Source organism: Pseudorca crassidens, chromosome 14, assembly GCF_039906515.1.
Source record: "Pseudorca crassidens isolate mPseCra1 chromosome 14, mPseCra1.hap1, whole genome shotgun sequence".
Taxonomy (NCBI): domain Eukaryota; kingdom Metazoa; phylum Chordata; class Mammalia; order Artiodactyla; family Delphinidae; genus Pseudorca; species Pseudorca crassidens.
The window spans coordinates 883,815-910,585 of record NC_090309.1 but is presented as its reverse complement, the minus strand read 5'-3'; the positions used below and the strand labels follow the sequence as shown (position 1 = coordinate 910,585).

At 44.0% G+C, this 26,771-nt stretch overlaps 1 protein-coding gene and 1 long non-coding RNA gene across 4 annotated transcripts in view; one reads left to right on the top strand and one right to left on the bottom strand.

Annotated features, from left to right (window-relative positions):
* LOC137205810 (uncharacterized) overlaps positions 1-19,500 on the top strand; it is a 33,158-nt gene extending 13,658 nt beyond the window's left edge. For both annotated transcript variants that reach the window (XR_010934292.1, XR_010934293.1), the window contains exons 3-5: positions 1,970-2,058; positions 18,402-18,502; positions 18,763-19,500. This is a non-coding gene — a long non-coding RNA (uncharacterized lncRNA). The remainder of the gene's footprint in view (positions 1-1,969; positions 2,059-18,401; positions 18,503-18,762) is intronic.
* Positions 1-26,771, bottom strand: part of SEPTIN10 (septin 10) — a 53,740-nt gene that overhangs the window by 1,645 nt on the left and 25,324 nt on the right. For both annotated transcript variants that reach the window (XM_067703966.1, XM_067703967.1), the window contains exons 5-10: positions 20,045-20,231; positions 16,108-16,269; positions 14,407-14,503; positions 12,783-12,951; positions 6,535-6,667; positions 1,222-1,409 (exon numbers count right to left, since the gene is read on the bottom strand). In XM_067703966.1, the coding sequence (XP_067560067.1) occupies positions 1,222-1,409; positions 6,535-6,667; positions 12,783-12,951; positions 14,407-14,503; positions 16,108-16,269; positions 20,045-20,231 (936 nt within the window). The remainder of the gene's footprint in view (positions 1-1,221; positions 1,410-6,534; positions 6,668-12,782; positions 12,952-14,406; positions 14,504-16,107; positions 16,270-20,044; positions 20,232-26,771) is intronic.

Sequence of the window (26,771 nt, the reverse complement as noted above, 5' to 3'; positions counted from 1 at the left end):
GCATAGGTTCTTTGCGAAAATTGTGCCATTGTATATGAGGGACTTGAGCATCTGTGGATTTTGGTGTCCTCGGGGCATCCTGGAACCAGTCCCCCCCACAAAGATGACGAGGGTGGTTAACCTTTTGAAATTCAGTGTATTCATTTTTTCTAGGCTCTGGGGGTGGATACATCAACGGACAAAACAGAGATCCACTCCCTGGAAGAGCTTATGTGAAAAGATCATACATGAGAATTCCTTCTTCCCCAAAACCATAAAATCCAGAGGCCAATTAAATGCACCCAAAACCGTGTGGATTTACTTCTCCATAGTTCAAAAATGGAAAGCTATCATCATGGGCGATGTTACGTTCTCCTACCTTTTTGAAGGTGACTTACAATATTCTGAAAATACCAGTCTGAAATATGATGTGGTCATAAACCTGAGGGCTGCCCTTTGGGGCACGGGAGAACCTGAGCTCCCCACGTGGAGGGGGCTGGGTGCTCAACAGAGCGAGCAAACAAGCAAAGTGATGAGGACATTTAAGCGGGAGAAATAAATGAAAAAAAGGAAGGAAAAAACCCTTATTTTCTAAGACTTTGGTTACGTTGTCTTTAACACATACCCCAGACCTACAAGCCTTGGGACCATCCCCCACCTGCTACCAAGGCCGCCCCGATGCACGGGGGCCCTCTCTACCTTCCTCTGCATCTTTACGTCCACCACTCGTTTCACAAGTTCTGACATCAAAGCACAGGAGTTCCAATCGATAGCCTGGTTCCCTTATTAAAATAAGAATTCTCATAAAATCATTATCAGAATTTGTTTTAAAAAAGTAAACCTAAGAATTACTTTTTTTAATCAACTATTATGTCTATGATTCCCCAATATACAGCCTCTGTCAGGCATGAAATGTGACATAACTAACGGGGGGAGGGGTGGTCAGCAGTTACTAGACGTGCCCTGGAGCAGCCAGTGTCCCAAGGTCGCTGACCCTTACGTGTTGTAGATTTCTATTTCGTTCGTTCATTCACTTCAGACTTTCACTCAAGGATGCACAGAGCACGGAAGACGTGCCAGGTGCCCTTCTAGCTGCTGGGGAATCAGCACAGCAAGAGGGACAAGCTCTCTGCTCTCAAGGAACTGATGCTTTAGCTGCAGGAGCAGATGGGAGTAAGGAGACAGGGAGAAGCGCCCTGAAGGTCGGGGCAGTGAGACAGGCGCGGGGTGGGGGGCACTTACTTCTTGCGGTCCTTGTCCTTCCGCACGTTACCACCCGGGGTCATAAAGGGCTGGCTTTGGTATATCTCGGAGGTAGCTTTCTTCTTAGAGAAGGCGATTATTTCTTCTTCCAGAAGTCTTCTCTTCTCCTCAAGCCTCAGCTTCTCCTCTTGGTGTACTCTCTTAAGGTGCTCAAACTTGGCCTGGAGCTGTGAAGTGAAGTACGGTTCCCGCTGAGGGACGTGCTGGGGCAGCCCATGCCCCGGCACCTCCCCACTGCAGCCCTGCTCACGCGGCCTGCACAGTGACATGTGGAATTGCTCTAACTTTAACTCTGAATGAGCTGCCATGCAAAAAACGCATGAACAAAACATAAAAACAGCCTCATGCACAAACCTCAGTTTTTTAAACGTTTGACCTCTTAGAGTTTTTCTTTTGCTCTACATTTTCCCCACAAAGCCTCTTCAAATAAAGTTTCAAAAATCCATTCTTAATAAAAGTGAGGGACAAATTACAAAAGCAAGTTATCAAAAAGAGGGAAAAAAGCCCTTATTTTCCAAGTAAATTTACTACGTGGTAGTGAAATAGCTGTTGACTATACTGGTGAACCTGCTTGGAAAGCAAGTGTCAATTTAAATCAAGAACCTTAAAATCTGTTATGCTTTTCCCACGGTCATTCACCTTCTTGAAATCTAAACTAAATCAAAAAGTCCTGAATTTAGATTAAAGTTTTATACATAAAAATACAGTTGACCCTTGAACCTTGCAGGGTTGAAGACGCCAAACCCCGCTGGTTGAAGATTCGCGTGTGTCACAGCTCCATAAGCACAGACGCACCGGTGCAGTCCTGTGGACTCGGTGAGTGAGAAACATCCACGTATAAATGGGCCCGTGCAGCTCAAACCCAGGTGGTTCAAGGGTCAGCTGCACTGGCTGGGTTTACACCATAATTGGGAAAATATACCTGTGTCTCTAAGAGAGAGAACATTTTAAAATTCACTTATGCTAAATACATTCGGTGCAGTCATTAAAATGAGTTTTGCCAAAGTTTATAACAGTACAACATGAGAATTCCCTGGTTTGACTGTTGTTTATCTGAAAAAAGATCTAGAGACTTCAGCAGGTTCCTTACGAATCAGCTGTGGTGCCAGGAACACAAGCACAACATCTAGAATCCACATCAAGAAATAGCTTTGTTTTTGGCTCTCTGGTCTGGTTAGATAAATTTTCAATTAGTATTTTCAGTTCTGGGCAGCAACCTAACATTTATACAAAAAGTAGGACTTGGTTTCCAGAAAAGATGGCTTATGATCACTGAGGAAATTCATCAGCGGCTGAGGGCAGAGAGAGCAGAGAGCTACGCTGCTTCCTAATAAAAATCAGATGTTCCAGATACGGAGCGGGCTGGCGAGTGAACCGGCAACCCTGATGGCAGAGTTTACAGGATAGGGTTGAAACAGATGAAATAAGGCCCGAAGATTCTCTTATTCCTGAGGATGTCATTTCCAGAGGGATCAGTTCCTTAGTATTTGCTTATGTAAGTGGTTCCTTATAAAGGAAGGAAGCATGTTCTTTATAAAAAGAAACATAAATCGGTGGTATGAATACACAGACTGGCAGCTCTCTGAGCATGCGTGCACCCCGTGGATTTGGGAGAGGAGCGGGGCAGCTGGCGGGTGACGCCTGGAAAGAGAGGCCACAGGGCAGATTTACGTTATGTGAACAGAGATACATCTCTGACAGACACTTAAACGGAGGGTGCACACTTTATATCCTTAAATATCCTGAAAGGTTATGGAGTACTTCATATATCATTTATGAGGTTGACTAAAAATTCCAGGAAAACTATGAAGAGAAAAACGTCTTAGAAAGGGGTCAGGGGGCATGTGACTTATTCACATTCTGTGGAGTTCATGGCTTTCGTCAGTGACAGTGTGCTCCACCTGCAGGAAGCGCTCGCTCACAGCTCCAATATTCACTACAAGGCCTTCAACTCAGACACATTTTCAAGTTCTTCTGTGCTGTTAAACTACTCACGGATGCTCTGAAGCCTCTATGGCCAATGTGGTACGCTGCTGTCTCTTGTAAACCTGCTTCTAAGGACACTATACATGCTGTTGCTCAGTGATCCTTTTTAAAGTATCCATTTTAAAAAGTGAATACCAGAGACAACATTCCTCTCTTGCCAAACTAGTCAGTGTCTTTGACCTCTGTACTTGGCTGGAGACCCCGGAAGTGTCACTGACAAGCACCCAGCGCTGCGGCTCAGCTGCACTGAGTGCAAACCTCGCTGCTCATCCTGGACTCCCCACGTCCAGGTTCTAGTGCAGCTGTACTTGTTTACTGAAAATTATCTAGAATACTTTTAGAAACAGGAGAGGCATAAATACTAAGTGAACAACTAACCAAGAAACAGACTTGCCTATAAAATTCAGAAGTAGTAACATTTTAATGTTGGTCATGCACTTCACCTGAGGGATAAATATAAAGTGCACTTTTTCTTGTGGTGGGGAAGGGCCGTGCAGGCAGGATGATGTTAACAAAAGATGCCATTCAAACAGTATCCTGACATGCTATCTGTCCTGTGCATCTGCCTACTCTAGTTACCTGACGTTCACTGCATTTTCAGCTAACTCTGTACTATACATGAAAATCCGCCAAATTCATACAAAAGGTGAATTGCCAAGGATATTTTAATAACAAGGCCATCTAATACAGACTTAAGTAACGTTTTGGGTTACCTGCCAGTATCTTATTGATGTAACTAGCTTTGAATGTCCCACTTTGCCCAGTAGAGACCTGGTTTACACCTACCTATTGTCCAGTGTAACTACTAAAAAGCCTCCTTTCCCTCTAAAACTGCACTTACACTGACGGTAGATTATATGGCCCTCCTTGGTCCTTCAACTGATGGCTCTTTTTAAAAAATTTTTTTAAAATTTTTGGCTGTGTTGGGTCTTTGTGGCCTTGTGCAGGCTTTCTCTAGTTGCGGTGAGTGGGGGCTACTCTTCATTGCGGTGCACAGGCTTCTCATTGTGGTGGCTTTTCTTGTTGCGGAGCACGGGCTCTAGGCCTGCGGGCTTCAGTAGTTGTGGCTTGTGGGCTCTAGAGCACGGGCTCAGTAATTGTGGCTCGCGGGTTCTAGAGTGCAGGCTCAGTAGTTGTGACACATGGGCTTAATTGCTCCGTGGCATGTGGGATCTTCCTGGACCAGGGCTCGAACCTGTGTCCTCTGCATTGGCAGGTGGATTCTTAACCACTGCGCCACCAGGGAAGTCCTAACTGATGGCTCTTGAGTTATGCGAGTGAAGATGACCCCCAGATGCCCTGCACCAGACCTGACTCTAACGTACCAGCCTTGCAGGATGAAACTGGTCATGAGGGAACTTACTAATATTATTGTAATATTAATGAAACAGGCCAGTAATCTGCTTCTAAACCTATATAATTAAAAGTTTAGAACTCTTGTGACAACTTGGTTTAAACTAACTTCATTAGTTTTAATATAATATTCTTAACACGAAACCGCTTGAATCACAAAAATAAACATCTATGAAGCACCTACTGACAAATAATACTTCTCTTTTTCTTTCAACCATTTGGTCACTCTGAATTTTCAACTTCCTTTTAAACAATATGCATTTAAGCAAAATATTCTTATGTGGGGTTTGAAAAATTAAAATTCAACTATAAACCACTTCTACATCTTCTCTCCTCACTGGAGAAACTGAGAACCATGAGGTATGAGAGAGAAACTCTTACAAGAGAAGCATCTACTAATCAAAAGAAAAATCAGCACCCTATTTCCTACTCATCACAACTCCTTCCTCAATATTTGTATTTAAAAATAACTCCAGGGACTTCCCTGGTGGTCCAGTGGTTAAAAATCTGCCTTCCAATGCAGGGAACGTGGGTTCTATCCCTGGTCGGGGAACTAAGAACCCACATGGCGTGGGGCAACGAAGCCTGCATGCCACAACTACTGAGCTCGTGTGCCACAACTAGAGAGGAGCCCATGCATGCACCGCAACGAAAGATCCTGCGTGCCACAGCTAAGACCCGACACAGCCAATAAATAAATAAATATTTTTAAATAAATAAAAATAATTCCAAACTAGGAACTGTTTTCAAATAAGAGACTGAACAAAACAGAACACCCAAATGCAATATGAGACCTAAGATTGAATTCTGGTTCAAAAACAAAAAATCACCGAACAGAAGGCAACAATAAAAGACAATCTTGGGACGAGTGGGGAAATTTGATTGTGCACTGGGGATTAGGAGAGTCTGTGGCATGCTATTCCTGTTCTTAGGTGTAGTACTGGTACTGTGGTTATGGAGGAAAATGCACCTGAGCTTCAGAGATGCATGAAAGTGCCTGTGATAAAGTGTTGTGATGTCTACAACCAGCTTTCAGACGACCAGGGAAACACACACACTAAAGACAGCAAAATGTCTATCCTAAATCTAGGTGTGGGGAGGGACACAGGTACCCCGTACTTTCACTTTCCCATTGTTTGAACTTTTTCAAAATAAAGATCAAAATTCAAATTATAAACAAGATAGATTATTTTACAAAACCACTTACTACAGAGTTTATTGAAATAGCAAGTACTATAAGGGTACTTAAAATAATAAATTTGTAGCATTAAATTACTTTACAAATAACTCTTCAGGAACTCTTACATCGCAAGTTCATTTGTATTAACATTTCTGTCTTCTCTTAGAGATTCCTTTTTGCAGCTCATCCTTTTTGACCCTCATCTTAAATGTGGCCATTTATTTAAAAGCAGCCATTACAGTGAAGTCTACAGAAAATACCTTAACTCAAGTAAAACTAAAACTGATCCTTGGAGAACCAGAAGCAAACCAAACTCACTGCGGATGGTTTTGCGCCCAGGCTGCCCAGACCACCCACCTCCAGGAAGCCTGACCTCAAACTCAAAGGCTAGTTAACAGCTCTCAGAGTCACCTACTTCAAACAACAATCCCAAGGACTCAAAACTCTCAGAAAAGGCGTTATCAAGCCACAGCTAAAACACTTCTGGCTCCTGGTTAAGGTATTTAAAACGCTTCTTAGTAACCTAGTCCTTTACAAGTCCTCGATAAACCACTTCTAATGGAAGACACCTTGTTCAAAAAGGCAAAAATTTTTGTTTCCAGCCTATGCTTTTTTTTGGAAGTCTGCATCCAAAGAGTATGTGTTAAAATACAACAGCTGCTTTTTAAGGAACAACTAGTTTTCAAAACCATCTCGGAATTCTTGAGATAATTATCCCCAGGTTAACAGGACACCCCAAATAAGTGCACATCCCAACAAACCAGCGCACTTGCCTCTCTCTCAGCTTCTTTCAATACGGCTTCTTTCTCCTTCACACGCTGCACAAACAACTGCTTCATTTCTTCCTCCTTCCTCTGACGTTCACCATAAAATTCGTGTCTTTTGGCTTCGTAGGTCTCCTGAAGACTGAAAAATTATTTATGGTACTCTCATATTAGCGAGATTACATCACAAACTTGCGAACACTCGGTCCGCGTTAGGCCCCGTGACCATCACAGCACACGTGGCTCCAGGGAGCGCGGATCTGTCTGCGGGTCCCTGCTTTGCCGGTGCTCCCAGAGGTGCTCATCTCACCCCAGATGGATTCCTCCTTCCACCTCTGTTGGTTCCTCCCCTCCCCTCATTGCCACGTCCGATCATCAGGCTCTGGGGGCTCAGCCTAAGACCCCGACATCACTTCAGTCCCGTCTTGTTTTGATTTCTACAGACACCGTGTTCAGCCCAACTTGATCTTTGTGCTTTTCTGCCTTCGCTACTGGAATAATCTCCCAGCTGAGCTCTAGGCTTTTAGTTCCTCTTTCTTTCATTTCGTCCTTCCTGCCACTCCTAAGATTTTTCCACCAAAAACAAGACATCTCCTTATCTTTTTCCTCTGCATTAGTTATATTATCTACAGGATAGCAGCACTTCAGAAACTTCACAATCTGGCCCAACAGACCCAATCCCCCTAAGGTTTCAGCTGTACCAACCTAACCTCTGTTCCTAAGACGTGCCACACGTTTCATGCTCCAGCCACTGCCCATTTCCCAGCCCTCCCTCTACTCACTAGTCCTGTCCCTCGCTTCTCCAGTCTCCCCAGCTGGAATCCACTGTTCCTCCCAAGCACTTCCATGGCTCTTTGTTTATACCTCTTCCTGGCACTTACACCCCACCTGCCTCTCTCTCCTAACAGCATCTCCATAACCCAGCTATCCAGTAGAGCCCTCCAGATGTTTCGGTTTCTTCATAGATGTTCACCTAATGATAGAAACTGCAGGGAAGTAGAGCCAGTTTAACCAAGCAGCGCAGGGACTGTCCTGGAACTCCACGGCCAGTGCCTGCCTGTCTTACTCATGGCATTTCAGAAGAACCACAGACCTTATATCCAGCAATGCAGGGCCCTTCCATTTCAGCTCACTTGGAGAATATCCCCAAGGTTTAACAGGGAACACAGATTCACTTTCCAGCTGTGTCACAGTTAGAAATTTCTATTACTTATAAAAATAGAGCTAAATAGATTTAAAATGTGATGAAATTCAGGAATTTTACTAATCTTATAACTGGAGAAATCTTTCATGGCTAGAACTGTATAAATTTAAGGAAAAACAAAGGAAGAAATGTTACACCATAGCACTTGCAGCTGAGCATGAGTGTGGTACTCAGAGCATGTGCTCCAAGGAGGAACAAGCCTACACATTGTCTTTAAGAGCAAAGTTCACAAATGTGCGGAATGCCCTGGGTGGCCACGTAAACGCCTCTAACCTCGAGGCACTTTACTTTCTATAAGGTTTTTTGTTTTTCTGTGTTTGTTTTGGTCTCATTTTAAAGAAGCCTCTAAATCGATCGGGTCACCTCCGCCCACGTCTCACTGGTCCTACACTGGACTGATAGCCTTTAGTGGCAAACTTAGTTTAAATAATGTATCTAAATCATGTCAGATCAAAGCTTTAAAAAGGTCTCACTAATTTACTTACACAAGCACTTGAGCTGTTCAGGAGGAAAATCAAGCCACCTGGCAAAGAGAGAAGACCAAACACTTGCGGAATAGCTGCTACCAGCAGGGACTGGTCTGGACTCACTAATTCCCGCAGCGCCATGAAGAACAAAGCACTAACACTGTCCTTCAGGTAAGAAGACGACGCTCGGAGAGGTAAAGTCACCTGCACAGAGGGACAGAGTTAGCAAGTACAAAGCTGGGGCTGGAACTTGATCAGACGTGCTCCAAAGCCTGTAACCCTAACCAGCATAAATCCCGCCTACAGTGATGCCTCAGCAAGAGGTAAAGAGGAAACACTGGTCCCGCGTGTTCTGCATCCATCACACACGCGCACTGTGACAGGTAAACTCACAGAGCCAACTGCAAGGAAAGAGACTGCACTGTCTTTCAAAAGGTGGTGATGAAACTCAGAGAGGGCCTGCAAGGAGTGGCTGTGAAACTAATGCAACCACTGTTGACTGCCATGGATCTGAGAATGAAAAAGAGCTCTCCTGCTGCCATGATAGTTAATGCAGCATCCTACCCTAGTTGCAAACATCACTGATTGAAGGCAGAGCTGAAAATGAAAGAGGAAGAAAATGCATCCGTGATTGCTCGTGCCCATCAGGAAAACCGCTGCGTCCCCCTCACTCAGGACCTCCCTGAGCTCCAGGTGCAGCTCTCACAGGCCTGATGAGCGTCCACCACAGACCAAGTGCAGAAAGACATAAAGGTTATGACACAAAAAATTATGCCAAACACTTAAGAAACTCTAAAATACCACACAAATCTCCCTTCCAGACTCTGAGGGCCCAGAGCACTTCAGTGATGGTAAACGAGACTGGTTTTGTTCATCTAAAATAACTTGGGGATTTGAGGTTGATAAAAGCATGTTTCATGAAGTTTAAATAAGTAAACATCAGTTAATTAAGACTACAGGGGTACGCATAATGCCGACCCCCTGGACCTCATGACAAGCATGAGATGGGTGTGGGTACGTGGGGACACAAACCATGACTCAGCACAACCGTTCAAGTGAAACAGAGATGGAGACACTGCGGGGCTGCAGAGAGAAAGGCCGGGCCATAAAGAGCAGAGCGCAGCCTAACAGGCTCATGTAACTAACTGTTCTTATTGATAAGATACAATACTGAGGGACAGACTTTACGTGCCAACCAAATTATAGTGACTGTTGTTGTACACATCCCAAATTAAATGGGAAGATTCCTAAGAAAACAGAATACAAGTTCTTAAAACCACACTGGTGAAACCTTCCTAGACCTCAGGCTATAAAGAACTACAGGAATTTTATCAAATAATTTATTCACAAATGAGAAAGCACCAAGAGGAGAGAAGATTCTGCTGCGCCTGACCCAAGGAATCCCATCTCATCAGGACTGCAGGCCTGGGCAGAGCAGAGGGCCACCAGCTCCCGGGCAGGTGGGCAGGGCCTCCCTCACACTGAGCTCGAGCCCCCGGCCTTCTTGCTTGTCCTCTGCAAGCAACCTGCAGCCACTGCTCCTGCCCACTCTGTAACCTGGCCTCCACTGAAGAGCCTCCTTTCCCAGTTTTCCATTCTTCACCTGTCCAGTGGGCAGACGCTCCCCAAACTGAGGAAATGCTAAAAAACGGCTGTTCTGAGTGCCCGCCCACCATCTCTCTCTCCTGTTGTATTATTATTCTGGTTACCTTTGGAGAGCTACTTCTTCCCGCGGGATGCATTCTGGTGGGACGGGCAGTCAGGCTCACACCCACCCAGCCAGAACACGGGCACATGTCCTAAGCTGGGCCCGCTGGACATCCCCCTTCCTGGAAGGAAGGCTGGAAATGGTTTGTTCATGAATGAAACTGGTTTTCTCCCTTCAAATCTGCAAGCCCTGGGCTTCCCTGGTGGCGCAGTGGTTGAGAGTCCGCCTGCCAATGCAGGGGACGCGGGTTCGTGCCCCAGTCCGGGAAGATCCCACATGCCGCGGAGCGGCTGTGCCCATGAGCCATGGCCGCTGAGCCTGTGCATCCGGAGCCTGTGCTCTGCAGCAGGAGAGGCCACAGCAGTGAGAGGCCCGCGTACCGCCAAAAAAAAAAAAAAAAAAAAAAATCTGCACGCCCTGGCCTGTGCCGTCCTTTTTGACTCAGATGGCGTGTTCCTCATTATTGTCAAAGAACGGTCAAGGGAGCAACTGGACTGTATCACACTGCTGTACTTCCACAGCAAAACCCTCTCACTTTCAACACGGCCACCTCTCCCTTCCTTCTTGAGACCCTCTTCACTTGGCTTCCGCGACACGACCCTGCTGGTTTCCTCCTTCCTCTACCCTAGGCTTCTCAACCGCTTCTGTCTGCTTCTTCTGCTGACACACATTCAACGGACTCAAGGCTGTTTCCAAGGCACCTTTCTTTCCAAATGTACTTCTCTCTCCAGGCATCTCACCCATACGCAGTATTCAATTAACCACCTCTTAGCGTCTGTGACTCTGAAGTTCATCCCTTTGGCCCAGCCCTCTCCTCTCTCCTCTGAGCTCCAGATAAACAGCCAAAGTGCCTATGTGACACTGTCACTTGGATGTTTCAGAGGAAACTCTAAGTCCCCAGGTCCCAGCTGAGCTAACGACCTCCATCCTGCCCCACAGAGCAGCCAGTGCGCCTCCAGAGACACTACCTTGTGAGGGGTACAGCTGCCTGCCGAACTGATCCAGGCCAGCAGAAGTCTTCTTTTGGCATCTTCTGCTCCTTTACCTCGTTGCATCTGAACAGTCACTAAGTTCTTTCACTGTTATCTTCTAGGCGCCTCTCAGACACGCCCAGTTCTGTCCTTGCTGCTGGTACTTAGCTCCTCAGCACCTCTGCACACCCTCCGACCCCTCCCTCACACTGCAGCCAAGAGTGATCTTTTAAGTGCAAATACCGTATCGGTATCACTGCTTCAAACTTTGTGTCTTTCCCCGAGGACAAAGACCAAATCCCCACCAGGCTGCCCTGCTCCTCCGACCTTCCTGCAGAGACTTAAAGGTGCCTTTCTCTCTCTGCCTTCCAGGTCTCTGCATATGTCTCCTCTGTTTTCCCCAGGTAGTAAAAGCTCAGAACAATAAGTGCCTCAAGGAAGCCTTCCCTAATTTTCCAGATTAAATCCAGATGCCCTCCCCCCATGATACACCACCTCTCCTTTCGTGCACATTTCACAACCATAATTCATTGTGCAATTAGTTGTTTGGTTTTGGCCTCCCTCCCCGTGAGAATATAAACCCCATGACAGCCAGGACTAGTCTCATTCAGTATTACCTCACCAGCACTTAGCCTAGAGCACTGCGAACACCAGATGCAGTATTATTCACTGCTGACTCCAAAGTTATCATCTCAGCCTTCACTTCTCCCCGAGCTCCAGATTCGTTTATGAAATAAACTCCTCTAAGTCTTCACCTGAAGATTTAATAATCAACTGAAATGTAACATGTCCCAAACTTCTCAGTTACCCACCAGGAAGTCTACCCCTTCCCCTGTCTTGCTCATAACAATGAACATCACCACCGTTCACCCAGGTTCTCAGGTGGAAAACAGTAACTGCAGCTACCACCCTGGCTTCCTCTTTCCTTTACATCCGTATCCAGACCATCAGAGAGTCATGTTGACGTCACCTTCCAGTCCCATGTGGTAGCCATGCTTCTCACCACCTCCGCCACTGCCACGCCAGCACAGGCCCCTGTCTGCTCGTACTTGGATGCCCACAGCAGCCTCCTGCCCGGGCCTCCTCACTCCCCCAGACCCTGATCACCACACAGGGCAAGAGCATCTTCCTCTCTGCACCCACGGTGCACACCTGGCCAGTGACCAGCAGGAAGTGTCTGCTGAAGGGCTGAGTGGGAATTTTCATTTAAATGTGATTCTTCGGCTCCATACCCGGAAACTGCGAACCTGCATTTCTGAGTCCTCCACAGGTGACTGATGACTGAGCCACCAGGCACCTGAATCCCTCTCCTCCAGCACGCAAGGCCGCCCCGCCTGCTGTCACTCAGGATCCGCGTCTCCTTCAGGCACGTGGGGACCCCTCACCACCCACAGACTTGAAAGAGCGAGAAGTGAAGCCTCCTGGGAAACACGAAGGCAAGCCAATGCTAGATGCTTTCTCTTCAGCAGAGAAAATCATCGCTTTACCAGAGCTGGCCCGTAACTAGTGCTTCCTTTACAAGATATTTTCCTAAGTTTAGTCATTCCAAAACTTTCATCAGGATAAAAAACAACAGCTTTGTAGTTAATATGATTCATAGTCCAGGTTTTTAAAATAATAATCAATACTCTTTCACCTTCTTCACATAAATACAAAAATAAAACCAAATAATGAGAGATTTTTCCTTTGGTTACTCACTTCAGCGGATGCTGAAATCCTGGGCTTCTGCCCTGTGTCCTCCCTTCTACTCGAACTCCCTGAGTCGGGTAAGGGCAAAGACCTCCGAGGGCGGCACGGAGAGCAGAGTCATTAATCGTAGCAGGTGGCGCCACCTCCCGATGTGGGAGACTCTCTGTCATCCTGGGCAGACGGAGAGGCCCACCCCACCTCCCTCCCTGGCTGCTCACCTGAGCGGCTTGTTCTCTGGGCCCGTGTCTGTGAGGCCCATCTCCTCCAGTTTGCGGCGCCGGTACAGCTCGTAATGCCTCGTGTGCGTCTCATCTCGCAGATCCTCCATGTTCGTACAAATGAGCATCTCCCGGAGCTTGACAAAGTCGCAGTGGTTTTCATTTTCCACTAGCCGGAAAACAGAAAACAGCAACACCGATGTTTAATCCTGACATATAATTAGTATTTGTTGAATGGACGAGTAAATGAAAACACATTTGAAATAACCCAAACAGCGAAATGATCAGTCTGATTAACAGCTATGGTTGTTTCATACAAGTAACCAAGGAAGCAATTCTTGTATTACACACACCGAATTATGGGCGATATTGATTAACAGAGGTTTGCTTAAATTTAGTAGCCAAGGATAAACAGGAAATAGGAAAGAAATACATTCTATTCTGTACCATGTGCTCCAATCATTCACTAGTATTTTGTTAACAGTTTATAAACCATCCTTAGGACGTTTCACATACCGCCTGAAAAGAGTATGTAATATTTTTTCACTAAAACTTCAAGGTGGTAAATTCTGCACACTCGAGAACGCCACCTGTGCCTGCTGTAAACATCAAATGCTTGTCACACCATGCCACATTTGTGATTCTGCGTCACATGTGTTACTGTGATCAATAGTTTTAAGTACAATTATTGCCTTTATATTTTCTATACATTCAAAATGTTAAGTTTTGTCAATATTTTCCACTAATTACAAAATTTGTCAACTTAAAAAAAGCAGCACTGGGGCTTCCCTCGTGGCGCAGTGGTTGAGAGTCCGCCTGCCGATGCAGGGGACAGAGGTTCGTGCCCCGGTCCGGGAAGATCCCACATGCCGCGGAGCAGCTGGGCCCGTGAGCCATGGCCGCTGAGCCTGCGCTCCGCAATGGGAGAGGCCACAACAGTGAGAGGCCCACGTACCACACACACACACACACACACACACACACACACACACACACACACACACACACACACACACACACACACACACACACACACACACACACACACACACACACACACACACACACACACACACACACACACACACACACACACACACACACCAGCACTGGGAAACCAGTACCAGCAGGGGTAATCCATTCCCCATTAGTTGGCATCATGAATGAATGAGCCAGTCAGGTGCTAATTACTTACTCATTGTAGAGTTAGACAAATGCTAAAAATTATTACTTGGCTGACTGGTTTGTTTGGGAAATAGTTGGCAATACTTTGATGAGTAAAAATATATAAATTTACAAAGTGGTTTATTGTGTCACAGAATTATCTAGTACTTAGTTTACGTACTATGTTTAAACAATACTGTTTACGCTCAAATTTTGTTCAAAGTACCCGACCAGTGACTCCCACCTTCTGAACGTCCTGGTGCACCTGGGCAGGTAACGTGATCTAAGACAGGAAGTAGGGAGGCTGTGCCTTGCGCCTCTGCAGACGTGGCTAAAACAGAACAGAGCCAACCCTTCTGACAGCCAATCATAACCCCAAATCAGCATCACCTCCTAGAACACATTAAATTCAACTTTCAGGCTGTCAGGCAGTGCACATATCCTCGTTTATCTCCTTTACCTTGTACGATGCCCCAAGGGTACTGGCGAGCTTTGACCATCTTATTTCCAACTTTCACCTCATCCATACTTCCTACCACAGCAAACGGCAAGTGTCCCTGGAAAGGAGCCAGGACATCAATCACATCTCATACCAGTAAACACAGAGAAGAGAAACTTTACTAAAGAACAAATGTGTTAAAGCCAAATGGTCTGCTGTGCCTCAGCTTTTAAAATGTGCCCTGTGAATGTGTTCACAGCTGTTCACGTGTACGCCAACTGTTCTACAGAGTCATCTTCAGGCCCTAGAGAGAGGATTATTTACTGAGCATGCCCCACACGTATTCCTATTTTGCTGCAAGAATACAAAAACAGAATTCTAGCACAGGTATCATTTCCCTCATTATTATCTTGGTCCTAAAAGACAAAGATAACGTTGAGGAAATCACACACACACCCCCCCCATATAACCAAAGTGTTTATATATAGTGTATATCTACATATATAACACAAATATAAAATAATATTTAAGTCCCAAACTAATGCTAAATACAAATGTTATAGAAATTTAGAGGAGGGAGAGGTCTCTTTGGGCAGGAAGACACAACCCAAACTGGAGACGGATCAAGCAGAATAGGAAGAACTAGCATAGTAAGGAGAAGATTTTGAACAAAGATACAATAGCTGGATTTAATAGCAGTGAGTAGACCGTCCTGTCTGAAGCTGAGGATTAATGTAGGGGAAAAGTCTAATGTAAACGGTATCATGTTTAATATTTTAATAATTGACAATATTTAGTCTCTTAATTGTACCCCTCTGAAAACTTATTCCAGGTGGGCACAAAAAACAAATTAGATATAAAGACAATTTAACACACAGAAATTAATATCACTTCCCTTTACATTAGTCAGCTTTCTATATATTTAAGTATCTTAACATGAACAAAGTATGAAAAAATCAGAAAAAAGGGGAGAAATGGAACAAACAGGTACTGAATGTCACTGTGTCAGGCAGTGAACAAAGCTGTATCCTCACAACAACCCTTAAGACAGGTATTATTAACCCAATTTCATAGATAAGTTAACAGTCTCAGGGAGGTTAATAATTCCCACAAGAACACATGGTAAAGTCTGACTCCAAAACCCATGATCCGTCAAAATATAACCAAGTATTTAAGAAATCTGGTAGCCTCAAGTAACACAAAGAACTTAGTCATCCTCAATCACAGTAAGTTATGTATAATTAAAATATACTAAATATATTCTGTATTAAAATATTAAAAAAGTATGTGAATATTTCATATGTACCTGTGACCCTGTAAGGGAGAACGAGCTTCAGTACCAGATTAGAAAGCTCTCCTTAAAGATTTTAGGATCCTAAAGCATTCTGAGGGAGGCCGTAATGTCTTCTCATGTTCTTAAAGACAGGACAGAAAGGAATCTTTCTAAGGCAATTAAATATGGTTCCACAAAAGATGAAGCCCGGTCTCACAGATGTATCACTTCATTTAGGTGAAAGTAGGGAGGAAAGAAAAATGCTCAAAAATATATTCTCATTATACTTTTCCAACTCTAGAAAATAAAACATTTCCCTATACTGGACTCTTTCAAAATTCACCTTGTTTTGGAAGACAGAAGTGAAAATACATTAGTAGCCGCGTTACTTACTTATAAATCACTTTTTTCATATGTAAAACAGAAATAATATTCAGTTAAGAGCTTACATTCATTGAAGCATTGACTTTAGCAATAGTTTCATCATCTGTTGGGAACTGGTATATCTGAACACCATTGCTGACCAATTCACTCATGAGCTTGATCTTAAACTTCTGTAATTCAGTTTTAGAAATTGCATCTGCTTTGGCAATCACTGGTATAATGTTCACCTATTAAGAATAAAGAGAAACAAAATCTCATGATTGAGGATGTATTTTTTAATCCTGAAGCTTTTGCATTCAAAACCACTCAGTCCCTGACAAATTTCCTTGACCTAGATCAGAGGACAGGCAAACTACAGTCCACTCACTCCCTGTTTACATAAATAAAGAGTTACTGGAACACAGCTAGGCCCATTCATTACACATTACATATTTCCTATGGCCACTTTCTTTCTATAATAGCAGAAGTGAGTAGTTGTATCAGAGGCCCACGACCTGCGAAGCCTGAAGTACTTACTACCTGGCCCTTCACAGGAAAAGCTTGCCAACTCCTCACGTAGAATCATTGGCTTCATTTTTACCAGATAATCGTATACAACCACTCCTACAAATGCTGGCCTTACAATAACTGCTTTTAAAAAGCAGAGCTCTGGCACTTCCCTGGTGACAACAGTGGTTAAGAATCCGCCTGCCAATGCAGAGGACACGGGTTCAAGCCCTGGTCCGGGAAGATCCCACATGCCGCGGAGCAACTAAGCCCGTGCGCCACAACTACTGAGCCTGCGCTATAGAGCCCTCAAGCCACAATTACTGAGCCCACGTGCCACAACTACTGGAGAACTCGGGCCTAGAGCCCGTGCCCCACAAAAAGAGAAGCCACCGCAATGAGAAGCCCGCGCACCGCAACGAAGAGTAGCCCCCGCTCACCGCAACTAGAGAAAGCCCATGCGCAGCAACGAAGACCCAACGCAGCCATCCACCCATCCATCCATCCATCCATCCATACATACATAAATAAATAAAGCACAGCTCTTATAAAGTTCATCTTTCACCTGAATTCAGGTTTAGAAATCTCACATTTTCTTCTCTCAGTCTCTGACAATTCCATCATACACAAAATAAATAAAATGTAAGCCGTGAGCTGAAATCCACTGCATAATTATTAAGAATTTTTTATTTCTTAATACTCTAAGCACTAATTAATCAGGGTGACTGATCTCAGCAGACCTACGGAACAGGCCAAGGGCCTCCTTCTGCCTCTCATTTAAGCAGGTCCCTTTTCCCAGTGACCTCCTCTGACCTGCACCCCATTGTCAGACTCTTACCCAGATGTTGAAAGAAGGAGATTTTACGAATACCAACTAAAAACGTTCACGACTCAAAGGAATAACTTTCTCAGCATTGTTTTTTTTTAAATAATTTTATTTTATTTTTGGCTGCGTTGGGTCTTCATTGTTGCACGCTGACTTTCTCTAGTTGCGCTGAGCGGGGGCTGCTCTTCGTTGCAGTGCACGGGCTTCTCATTGCGGTGGCTTCTCTTGTTGCAGAGCACAGGCTCTAGGTGCATGGGCTTCAGTAGTTGTGGCACATGGGCTCAGCAGCTGTGGCTCGCGGGGCTCTAGAACGCAGGCTCCGTAGTTGTGGCGTACGGGCTTCGTTGCTCCGTGGCATGTGGGATCTTCCCATATCAGGGATCTAACCCGTGTCCCCTGCACTGGCAGGTGGATTCTTAACCACTGTGCCACCAGGGAAGTCCCCCTTTCTCAGCATTATTTAAAAGTCCTATCACTGGCCTGAGAGGAAGAGATATGGGGTCCTGAAGACCAACTGACCTGCGACGCTAGTTCCGTATGATTAACGTCCCCACCGAAGAGTGATATCTCCACAAATTCAGGGGTTTATAGGTCTTTTGGGTTATTAGTTCGTTTTTAGTGAAAGACTTCAGGCTAAGTAGTCATGTGTGCCCAGAGAGTGAGCTATCAATGTAATTTTCAGAATGAAAGTGAAAACTAAATATCATAATTCCTTTTCTATTCTTAAATGTATTTTTCTTCTCCAATTTCACACTGATTTACTGTGTACATTTGGATTTATTGGTCTTAAATACGTTCCAAAGGAGGTAAAGATTTTTCCAACTATCCATGAAATAAACTTTTCAGCAATTGTGGGTAAACAGCTTTCAAGATAAGTTAGTCAAAGTATATAAAAATTTGATGCCAAATTCTTGATTTTGGTATCATATAATATTGATACATAGATATTCAATAAATTATGCCAAGTTAGTAACTTCTAATTGATTCCACTATTAATAGCAGAAGCAGGCCAGTGTACATACATGACGTTAAGCTTTTTGATTGTAGCATATGCGCCTGAAACTGACCTTTGCTGAGGCATCTATTTCAAAGACATCCATTCGAATAAACCCACGGCAGCTGCGGACATAGCTACTGGCTACCATCAGGTAAGGAACCGGGCAGCCCTGCCTGGAGGACCCCCTTTCAGAAACCCTAGATGGCCGAGCCTGGAGCAACCTGCCTCTCCCTTGCCAGCCCCAATTTGCACGCTAGTGCTTTAAAGTCACCACCAAAGGGGGAACCTGTGAAACCCCAGATGCCTCACCCTCAGACCCTGATAGAGGCTGAGCCCAGGTTCACGACCCCTCCCTCCCTCCCCCCCACTCCCACCCCACCGTGTGGCCTTGAGTGTGCTGTGTGCCCTCAGGACCCGTAGGGACAACCCTTGCTCCTCAGAGTCCCCTGAGGCTTGTTGCTGATGTGCATCCTGGGACCCTAAGAACCAAGAGGGCTGGCCCAGCCACGACAGTGGCCCTGGCGGAGGGGGACGTGGCACCACCCGCACAGCAGGTAACTCTCCACGTGGAGGGAGCCGTGGAGCCCTGTAGTAAGAACAAGACACACTGTCGATTTAGTCCACCCTCACACCTGCCTTCGAGGTAGATACTCTCCTGGTTCTGGTTTGAGAGGCAGGGAGACGGACGCTCGGAGGGGAGAAACCTGCCAGGAACAAGGGGCGATTAGGTGGCAGAGCGAGTACTGCAGGCACCTCTGCCGCCACCAGACAAGCGCAGCCTGAGACAGAGCTGTGCGCTCTTGCGTTTATGTCCCTTGAATAAGATGGGTTTCCTGTATCAGACTCAACTATGAAAACAACCGGCTAAATGGTCAGAACATCCGATCAGGTGAACAGACTCTCACATCAGCTTCCTCCAGGCCCGTCACAGCCTGGGGACTGTGGTACTGGTCAGAAGCCAGCCCGTCTCTGCACCGACGCTGCACCCACTGGCCCGCGTGCCTTCCACACCGACTTCCGTACAGAAAGCAGCAGTGGCCAGATGCCCTTGCTTTCCCAGTCCTAGCTCACGACATGCTCAGCCAGGTAACAGAGCTGCATCCCTCACACCATCAGAGGTCACAGGAGAACCCTGGAGACTTTTTTAGTATAAGACAGTAGTCTTTAACTGTCTTTTAAAGAAATAAAAAAACTCTGAAGTGACTTAATTTGTAGATACTATATTTTACAGCTCCCTGAACTTATACATAGCTCATTGGCTCAGAAATTCAAAAATAGGTTTTCTGGATACGGTTGAAATAAAAATGTAATTTACTGTAACATGTGGTGAGACTTTAGACCTTGATCTTCATCAGTGAGCTGCTTCTCACTTAACATGTCATACAGTAAAGTTAGTGTCAAGTAAATTCTATAGTTAGGTGAAAATGAATACCCATATTCTGGCATGCAATTTAATCACTAAAAAAGGACTAAAATTTTATGTTAATGCTTTTTCTTTGCATCTCATCTCCCAAACTGAATTTCTCTGGAAAATATCCTAAAATTGAAAATTATCAAATGTTTTTAAAATGCACAGAATAAGAGTTATGACATATGTATATATCATAAAGATACTTTAATAGTTCCCAAGTGAATGAACTTGGAACTATTAAAATGAACTGAAGCACGATGGTTGGTCCTTTTCCAAACCCACCTTGCTGTCCAGGCTTTTCATGGTCAAGAGATCCAGTGTCTTCAGAGAGTGGCCTGTCGGGGAGATGAAGTAGAGGCACACGTGGATGCGAGAGTCGTGGTAGTTAAAGAGGGAGCGTTTGATTTTCAGCTCTTCTTGGAGATAGGCCTCAAACTGAGCGTCGATGTAGTCAACAATTGGTTGGTAGCTGAAAAAACAATTATTTAAATATTTAATACAATATATTCATGATACCTTAATAAGGTATATGCATAAATCTAAAGTTTGAGATCTGTATTTTCACCAGTGAACAATTGCTATCTATGCTAAACAGATAACTTAAGTAATAAAACAATGTGCAAACGTGCAGGTACAAAGGCAGTACTTTGAAACCATCAGAACAACCTGTGCTTTAAACCATTTTATAGAAACAACACTGAACGTACACTAATTCCCTCTCACACTCATTCACACACTGGAGCCCTTCTGGCACGGCTTCCCACACTTGCCAGGCTGCATCTAATTGCAACCAAACTGGACACGGCATGTTATTCTGCTGAGAGAAGGCACGAGTATCAACAACTTAAAAGATACTTAAGTCAAATTCCATGACTCCCTGCTGCTGAAATCGGATCGTGAGGCGTGGAAAGCATTAACGTAGTAAGGAGGAAGTGCACACCCACGTGGAAGCGCCTAACTGGTGACGCAGGCATGACCTTACTTACAAGCAAGGGAAAGCCCGTCGCAGCCGACACGTGAGTCCTTGCCTGGACCCTCCTCCCACCTGGTGCGTCTGCCCCCACAGCTGTTCCAGGCTGTTCACCCTTCAGGGTGCAGCTCACAGCACGATGCACTGCAGACAATAGTTTGTGAACGGTCCACTTCATTTTGGTACGCTAAATCACCGCCTGTGAACCTCAACTTTCTATGCGTAACTATTCTCATCAGGCAAATCTGGGCTTCCAAGTGAAAAAAGCAGCAAACGGATCCTCTATCAAATTCCCTGGACACCTTTACACTTACCTGTAGCCCCTAAACAGAGCGGTCAGTAACTGTGCAGCTGCAGTACTAATAAATGTGCATTCAGCGGAACGCCTGGCCCTGCCAGTCCTCGAGGATCATCACCTCCTTCTTTCAAACTCATAGAACCCCTGTTGTCCCCAGGCACACGGGCACGCAGCTGGGGACAGAGACGGGACCGTACGCTTCTGTGCTCTCCACACAACAACACAACAGCACACCTTCACCACCTCAGATGTACTATCGGGGACACCATCCTTGGGAAACTGGTCTAAATGTGACCCAACGTGATGCCATCCCCAAAATAATAAAACAGTAAAAATTAATCTGTAAGTACATATTTAACATAAAATTTCCAAAGAAGCTTCTATTAATGACTTAAAATAGATCAATTATAAATAGCCATAAACACTCCTCTATCTGAATGCTTTGCATAATGCCTGTCATAAATGAAAACCATAAACATTTTTTGTTAAATAAATAATAATAACATTAGAAATTCTTCCACAGTATTTTCCTCTAGGCTTCCGTTTCCAGTACCTTGCAGGTTCAGTCTTCAATGAAATGAAAGACACTGGCTTAAAATACAAAAACCACCTCCTTTTTCAAAGTACTCATAAAGGGTAAGGAAGTAACCACCTCAAAACTGAAGAGAGTAGAAACAGGGAGGTGAGCAGAGGACCAGAGCGGGCTTGGTAAATGGGCCAAATCCAGCCACGTTCCTTTGTTATTCATAGTCTGAGGCTGCTTTTTCGCTACAAGCAGAGTAGTTTGGACAGAGGCCGTAGGTTCTGCAAAGTTTGAGATATTTACTTCTCTGGCCTTTACAGAAAAGGTGTACCAGCCCCTGCACTAAAAGCATCAGTGCTAGTTTCATCCTGAGGCCAGTTTGTCAATGTGGTTCTTCGGCTTTGCTCCCGAAGGATCTGCGGGACAAGAAGGAAGAAAGCGAAGTCCAGGTCCACACAGGAGACTGCCTCCCCACACTGGGCTGAGGTCCTCAGATTACACCTTCAGTGCGGGAGTGAGCTAGAAGTAAACCCGCAGTTCCTCCCCCCTCCCCAAGGATGTGAGGGAAGGTTGCCCTGGCACTAAATGAAGTTGGGAAAATAAACGGAGAGGGAGAACCAGCCTCAAGAACTTGTGGCCACGGGGTCAGCCCTCGCAGGAATCCACGGCCCGGGTTCACACATGGCCTCTGATTCTGAGAACCTCAAGCCACGAAACTAGGATCCTGAGTATTAACACCCAGAGGGACCTAATGTAAGCAAATCCAAATCTGTTCTGAGTATCTCCGCAAATAACTTTTCAAAGATCATGAGAACTCCAATAAAAAAACAACCAAGCATATAGGGGAGAAAAGGCACAATGAATAAGAACCAAAGGAAAAAACAAACATCAGTACAATAACTGCAAAATTGCAATGTACTGGAATTATAAGATATAGTTACAAAATAGAGACAAAAGAAATAGAAATAAAGGTGAACTTGAATATACGTGCTGGGAATAGTAAAGTAACAAAAAGTGATCCTACAGATATGAATATGAACCACACAGAATGTACAGATTTGAAAACTATAATAACCAGAATGAAAAACTCATGGATTAGTTTAAAAGCATATTGGACACAGCTAAAGAGAGAATCAGTACACTGGAGGATAAATCCAAACTAATTATCCAGAAAACAATAGAGAGAAGAAAAAAAAGATAAAACTATGGAAGAGAGATTAATAAACACAGAAGACATAACGAGAAGGTCTAACATACATTTTAACACCGTTTCAGAAGGGGCAGAAACAGCATCTGAAGAGATGATGTCTCAGATTGTTTAAAAGAACTGATGATACTGTTCAGACTCAAGAAGTCAAACAAATCACAATCAGGATAAATTATAAATAAATAAAACCTAGATATATCACGGTAAAACTGGAGAACAACAAAAACAAAGATCTTAAAAGCACTGGAGGAAAATAAGGAGGATACTCTTAAGGGGAAGACAGACTCACAGCTGCCTTCTCAGCAGTAAAAACAGAAGCCAGGAGACAGTGGAATGGTATCTTCAGTGGGAGGAAAGAAAAAAAATGCCCACCCAGAATTGTATACCCAACTAAAATTTCAAGTATGAGAGTAAAACAGAAAATTTTGTTTAAGAGGGTAGTAAATACTGGCTATATAAAATGATAATAATACTGTCTTGTGTGGTTAGGAAGAAGAGAGAGAAAACATGACAGGGTAAGTTGGAGGGGTGGGGGGGCGGTTAACAGTTTAACTGTTCAAAATTCCATTTTATTGTCTATTTGTATCATCGAGGACAAGTACAAATATTAATTAACCTCAAACCTTGATTAGGTTAGAGATTATGTTTGTAATTTCTAGGGTAACAGCTACAAGAATAGAAATCAAGCAAGAAAGGAAAAAGAAACGTGAAACTCGCGACAAACAGAAAACTCAAAATAAGATGGTAAATTTAAACCTAAAATATCAGTAAATATATTACCTGTGAATGGACTAAGCACACAATTAAAAATAAATATTGTCACAGTGGATTTTAAAAAGGAAAACCATATGCTTGATCAGAAGCACACCTAAAGTACAAGAGTACCCAAAGGCTGGAGTGAAGGAAAAGAAGAGCACGCCTCCACAAGGAAGTGACCTCTGACAACACAGAAGCCTCACAAGAGGAAGAGGTCGCTACCTAGTGATAAAAGCGTCTATTCTTCAGGATAAAATAAAAGAAAAAGTTAATTGAAATGGGAAATATCAATACTACATATCAAAATGTGTGGGATGCAGCCACACTTAGAGGGTAAGTATGGGTAAAGCCATACTTAGAGGGTAATTTATAATCTTAAATACATAAGGCTGAGAATCAGTGAGAAATCAGAGAAAATTAGATCAAAATCCAAAGAAAAGTAATTACAGATATAAGAGCAGAAATTAATAAAATAGGAAAAACAGTAAGTATAAAATTGATAGGATCGACAAAGCCAAAATTTGAAAAGACCAAGTAAACTTACCACACTTTGTCAAGGCTGACCAAGGAGAAAAGAAACAAGCACAAATAACCAGTACCAGGAAAGGAGGTGTAGATGTCATTACAGATGATGAAGACAATGAAAATATATTAGAAGAATATTATCAACATCTTTAAGTAAATATATTTGGGAATTTGGATGAAACAGACTCCTGGAAAATTGTAACTTTTCAAAACTGTCTCAAAAAGCAACTCCAAATTGTCCTATAATCATTAAAGAAAATTAATAACTCAAAATCTTCTCAGAAAACTCCAGGCCCAGATGGTTTTACTGGCAAGTTCCACCAATCATTCCAGGGAAGAATAACTCTAATCTTACACACATTTTCCCAAAAAACAGAGTGAAAAACTCCCCAAACTCATTTTAGAAGGCTAACATAACATTTATTTAAAAAAAAAAAAAAGTATAAGATACTGGTTGAAAACCTCACTTATAGACATAACATGCAAAAATACTAAAAGGAAAAAAAAAATCAGATACAGCACAATATAAAAAGAATACCAAATGGTATCCAAGACTGCCAGGTTAATTTACCAATAAAAAGTCAGTTACTGTAATTCATCTTATTAAAGATTAAAGGAGAAAAATTACAATCTTTTCCACAGAATCCAAAAAATACCTGATAATAATATGTATTCATGATTTTAAAAAAACAACTCTTACTAATAATATAAAGTAACTTCCTTATTCTAACTGAAAAAAAGAAAGCAGCACAATTCAGGGCAAAAAGGAAGCTTTCCCTTTGGAGTCAGGGCAAGGCAAAGATGCCCACTATCTCCACTGACTCTAGTGGAGTACTGCCAGTCCCAGTGCAGTCAGGTATTAAAATGCGAGAAAGGAAATAAAGACCACTGTCTTCAGCCATGCTGGAGGAGCAGCAACTGGATCCACACCCCGCCCCCGCCCCCACCCCAGCCCGGACGAAATATATGGAAAGGGGGTTTCAGACACAGGACAACAGGCAGTAAAAATGCTGATCACTGGGAGATGAATGAGGCGAGTCTACAGCCTCCCAGCCCCACTGCCTGCAGACAAGTTTCTGGGGCCCAGCACAAAAGAGGGCACAAAGCCTGGCAGACCCACTGAGGACGGAGGAGAGATAGGCGCTCAGGGAGGCCAAAGTACTGAGACTTCACCAGAGGGCGCCGGGGAGAAGCCACAGCACCCGCCCCAGGAGAAGGCACCGCCCCGGGGGAGCCCCTGGGGAAGAAGTGGGCTGTAGGGCACGTGAGGGGCCTCAAGGCTGTGGACATTTCCTATAACTGTCGTGGTGGTGGGTAGGAACTACACGTTTGTCAAAAGTAACTAAATTGTACACTTAAGCAAACAATGCATTGTATTATTCTATGTAAATTATACAGCAGTAGGGCTTCCTTGGTGGTGCAATGGTTAAGAATCCGCCTGCCAACGCAGGGGACACGGGTTCAATCCCTGATCTGGGAAGATCCCACATGCTGCGGAGCAACTAAGCCCGTGCGCCACAACTACTGAGCCTGCGCTCTGGAGCCCGTGAGCCACCACTACTGAGCCTGCACTCTAGAGCCCGTGCTCCGCAGCAAGAGAAGCTACTGCAATGAGAAGCCCGCGCACCGCGACGAAGAGTGGCCCGCGCTCGCTGCAACTAGAGAAAGCCCATGCGCAGCAATGAAGACCCAATGCAGCCAAAAATAAAAAACAAATAAATTAAAAAAAAATTATACAGCAATAAAACTTATTTAAAAAGAAGAAACAAAAGAATTAGAAAGGAGGAATATGCCATTATTTGCAGATTATACTATTACATACATAGAAAACCTAAACAAATTTAGAGACGAGTTATTGGAATTAATCAGAGAATTCACAGAAGTGGCTATATGCAAGATCAATTACATTTCCATACACCAAATAGAAAATGAAATATTTGTAAGAGATGCCATTTACAAGATCATCAAAACTACCAAATATCTAAGAATAAATGTAAGTGATTTCTACACAGAAAAGGCCTTTGCCTCCTCCACCGACCTGCTTCCTCCAGAAAGCCCACAAAACTGTTTCCTGAAATCTAAAGCAGAACACACAAGTGTTCTGAACAGGCTAACACATAAAGACAGTCAATGATGCAACATATTTTCCCTCTAAAGCAAACTTTTAGGACCTAGGAAACTACCTCTAATAATGAAAATATATAACTTTCAAAAAGGAGAAAGAACAAAAAGTCATTGCTTTGCCCTAGTCTATTTCCTCCTTTTATAGTTTAAATTTCATATAGAATCTATAATCAATCTTTATAATACCATAGGAGGGGCTTCCCTGCTGGTCCAATGGTAAAGTCCGCCTGCCAATGCAGGGGAGGTGGGTTCGATCCCTGGTTGGGAACTAAGATCCCACAGGCCGCAGAGCAACTAAGCCTGCGCACCACACTACTGAGCCCGTGCTCCACAACTACTGAGCCCGTGCACCTCAACGAGAGAACCCGCGTGCTGCAAACTACAGAGCTCACGTGCTCTGGAGCCCACGCACCACAACTAGAGAGAGAAACCTCGCATGCCACAACGAAGAGCCTGCGTACCTCAACTAAGACCCATCACAGCACCCCCACCCCAAAATAATAAAAATAAATACATAAATAAATAAATTTAAAGAAAAAGAATAATTATAATACCGTAGAAATAATGACAAAAATAGTGACCTAATATAAAATACAAATAAAAATT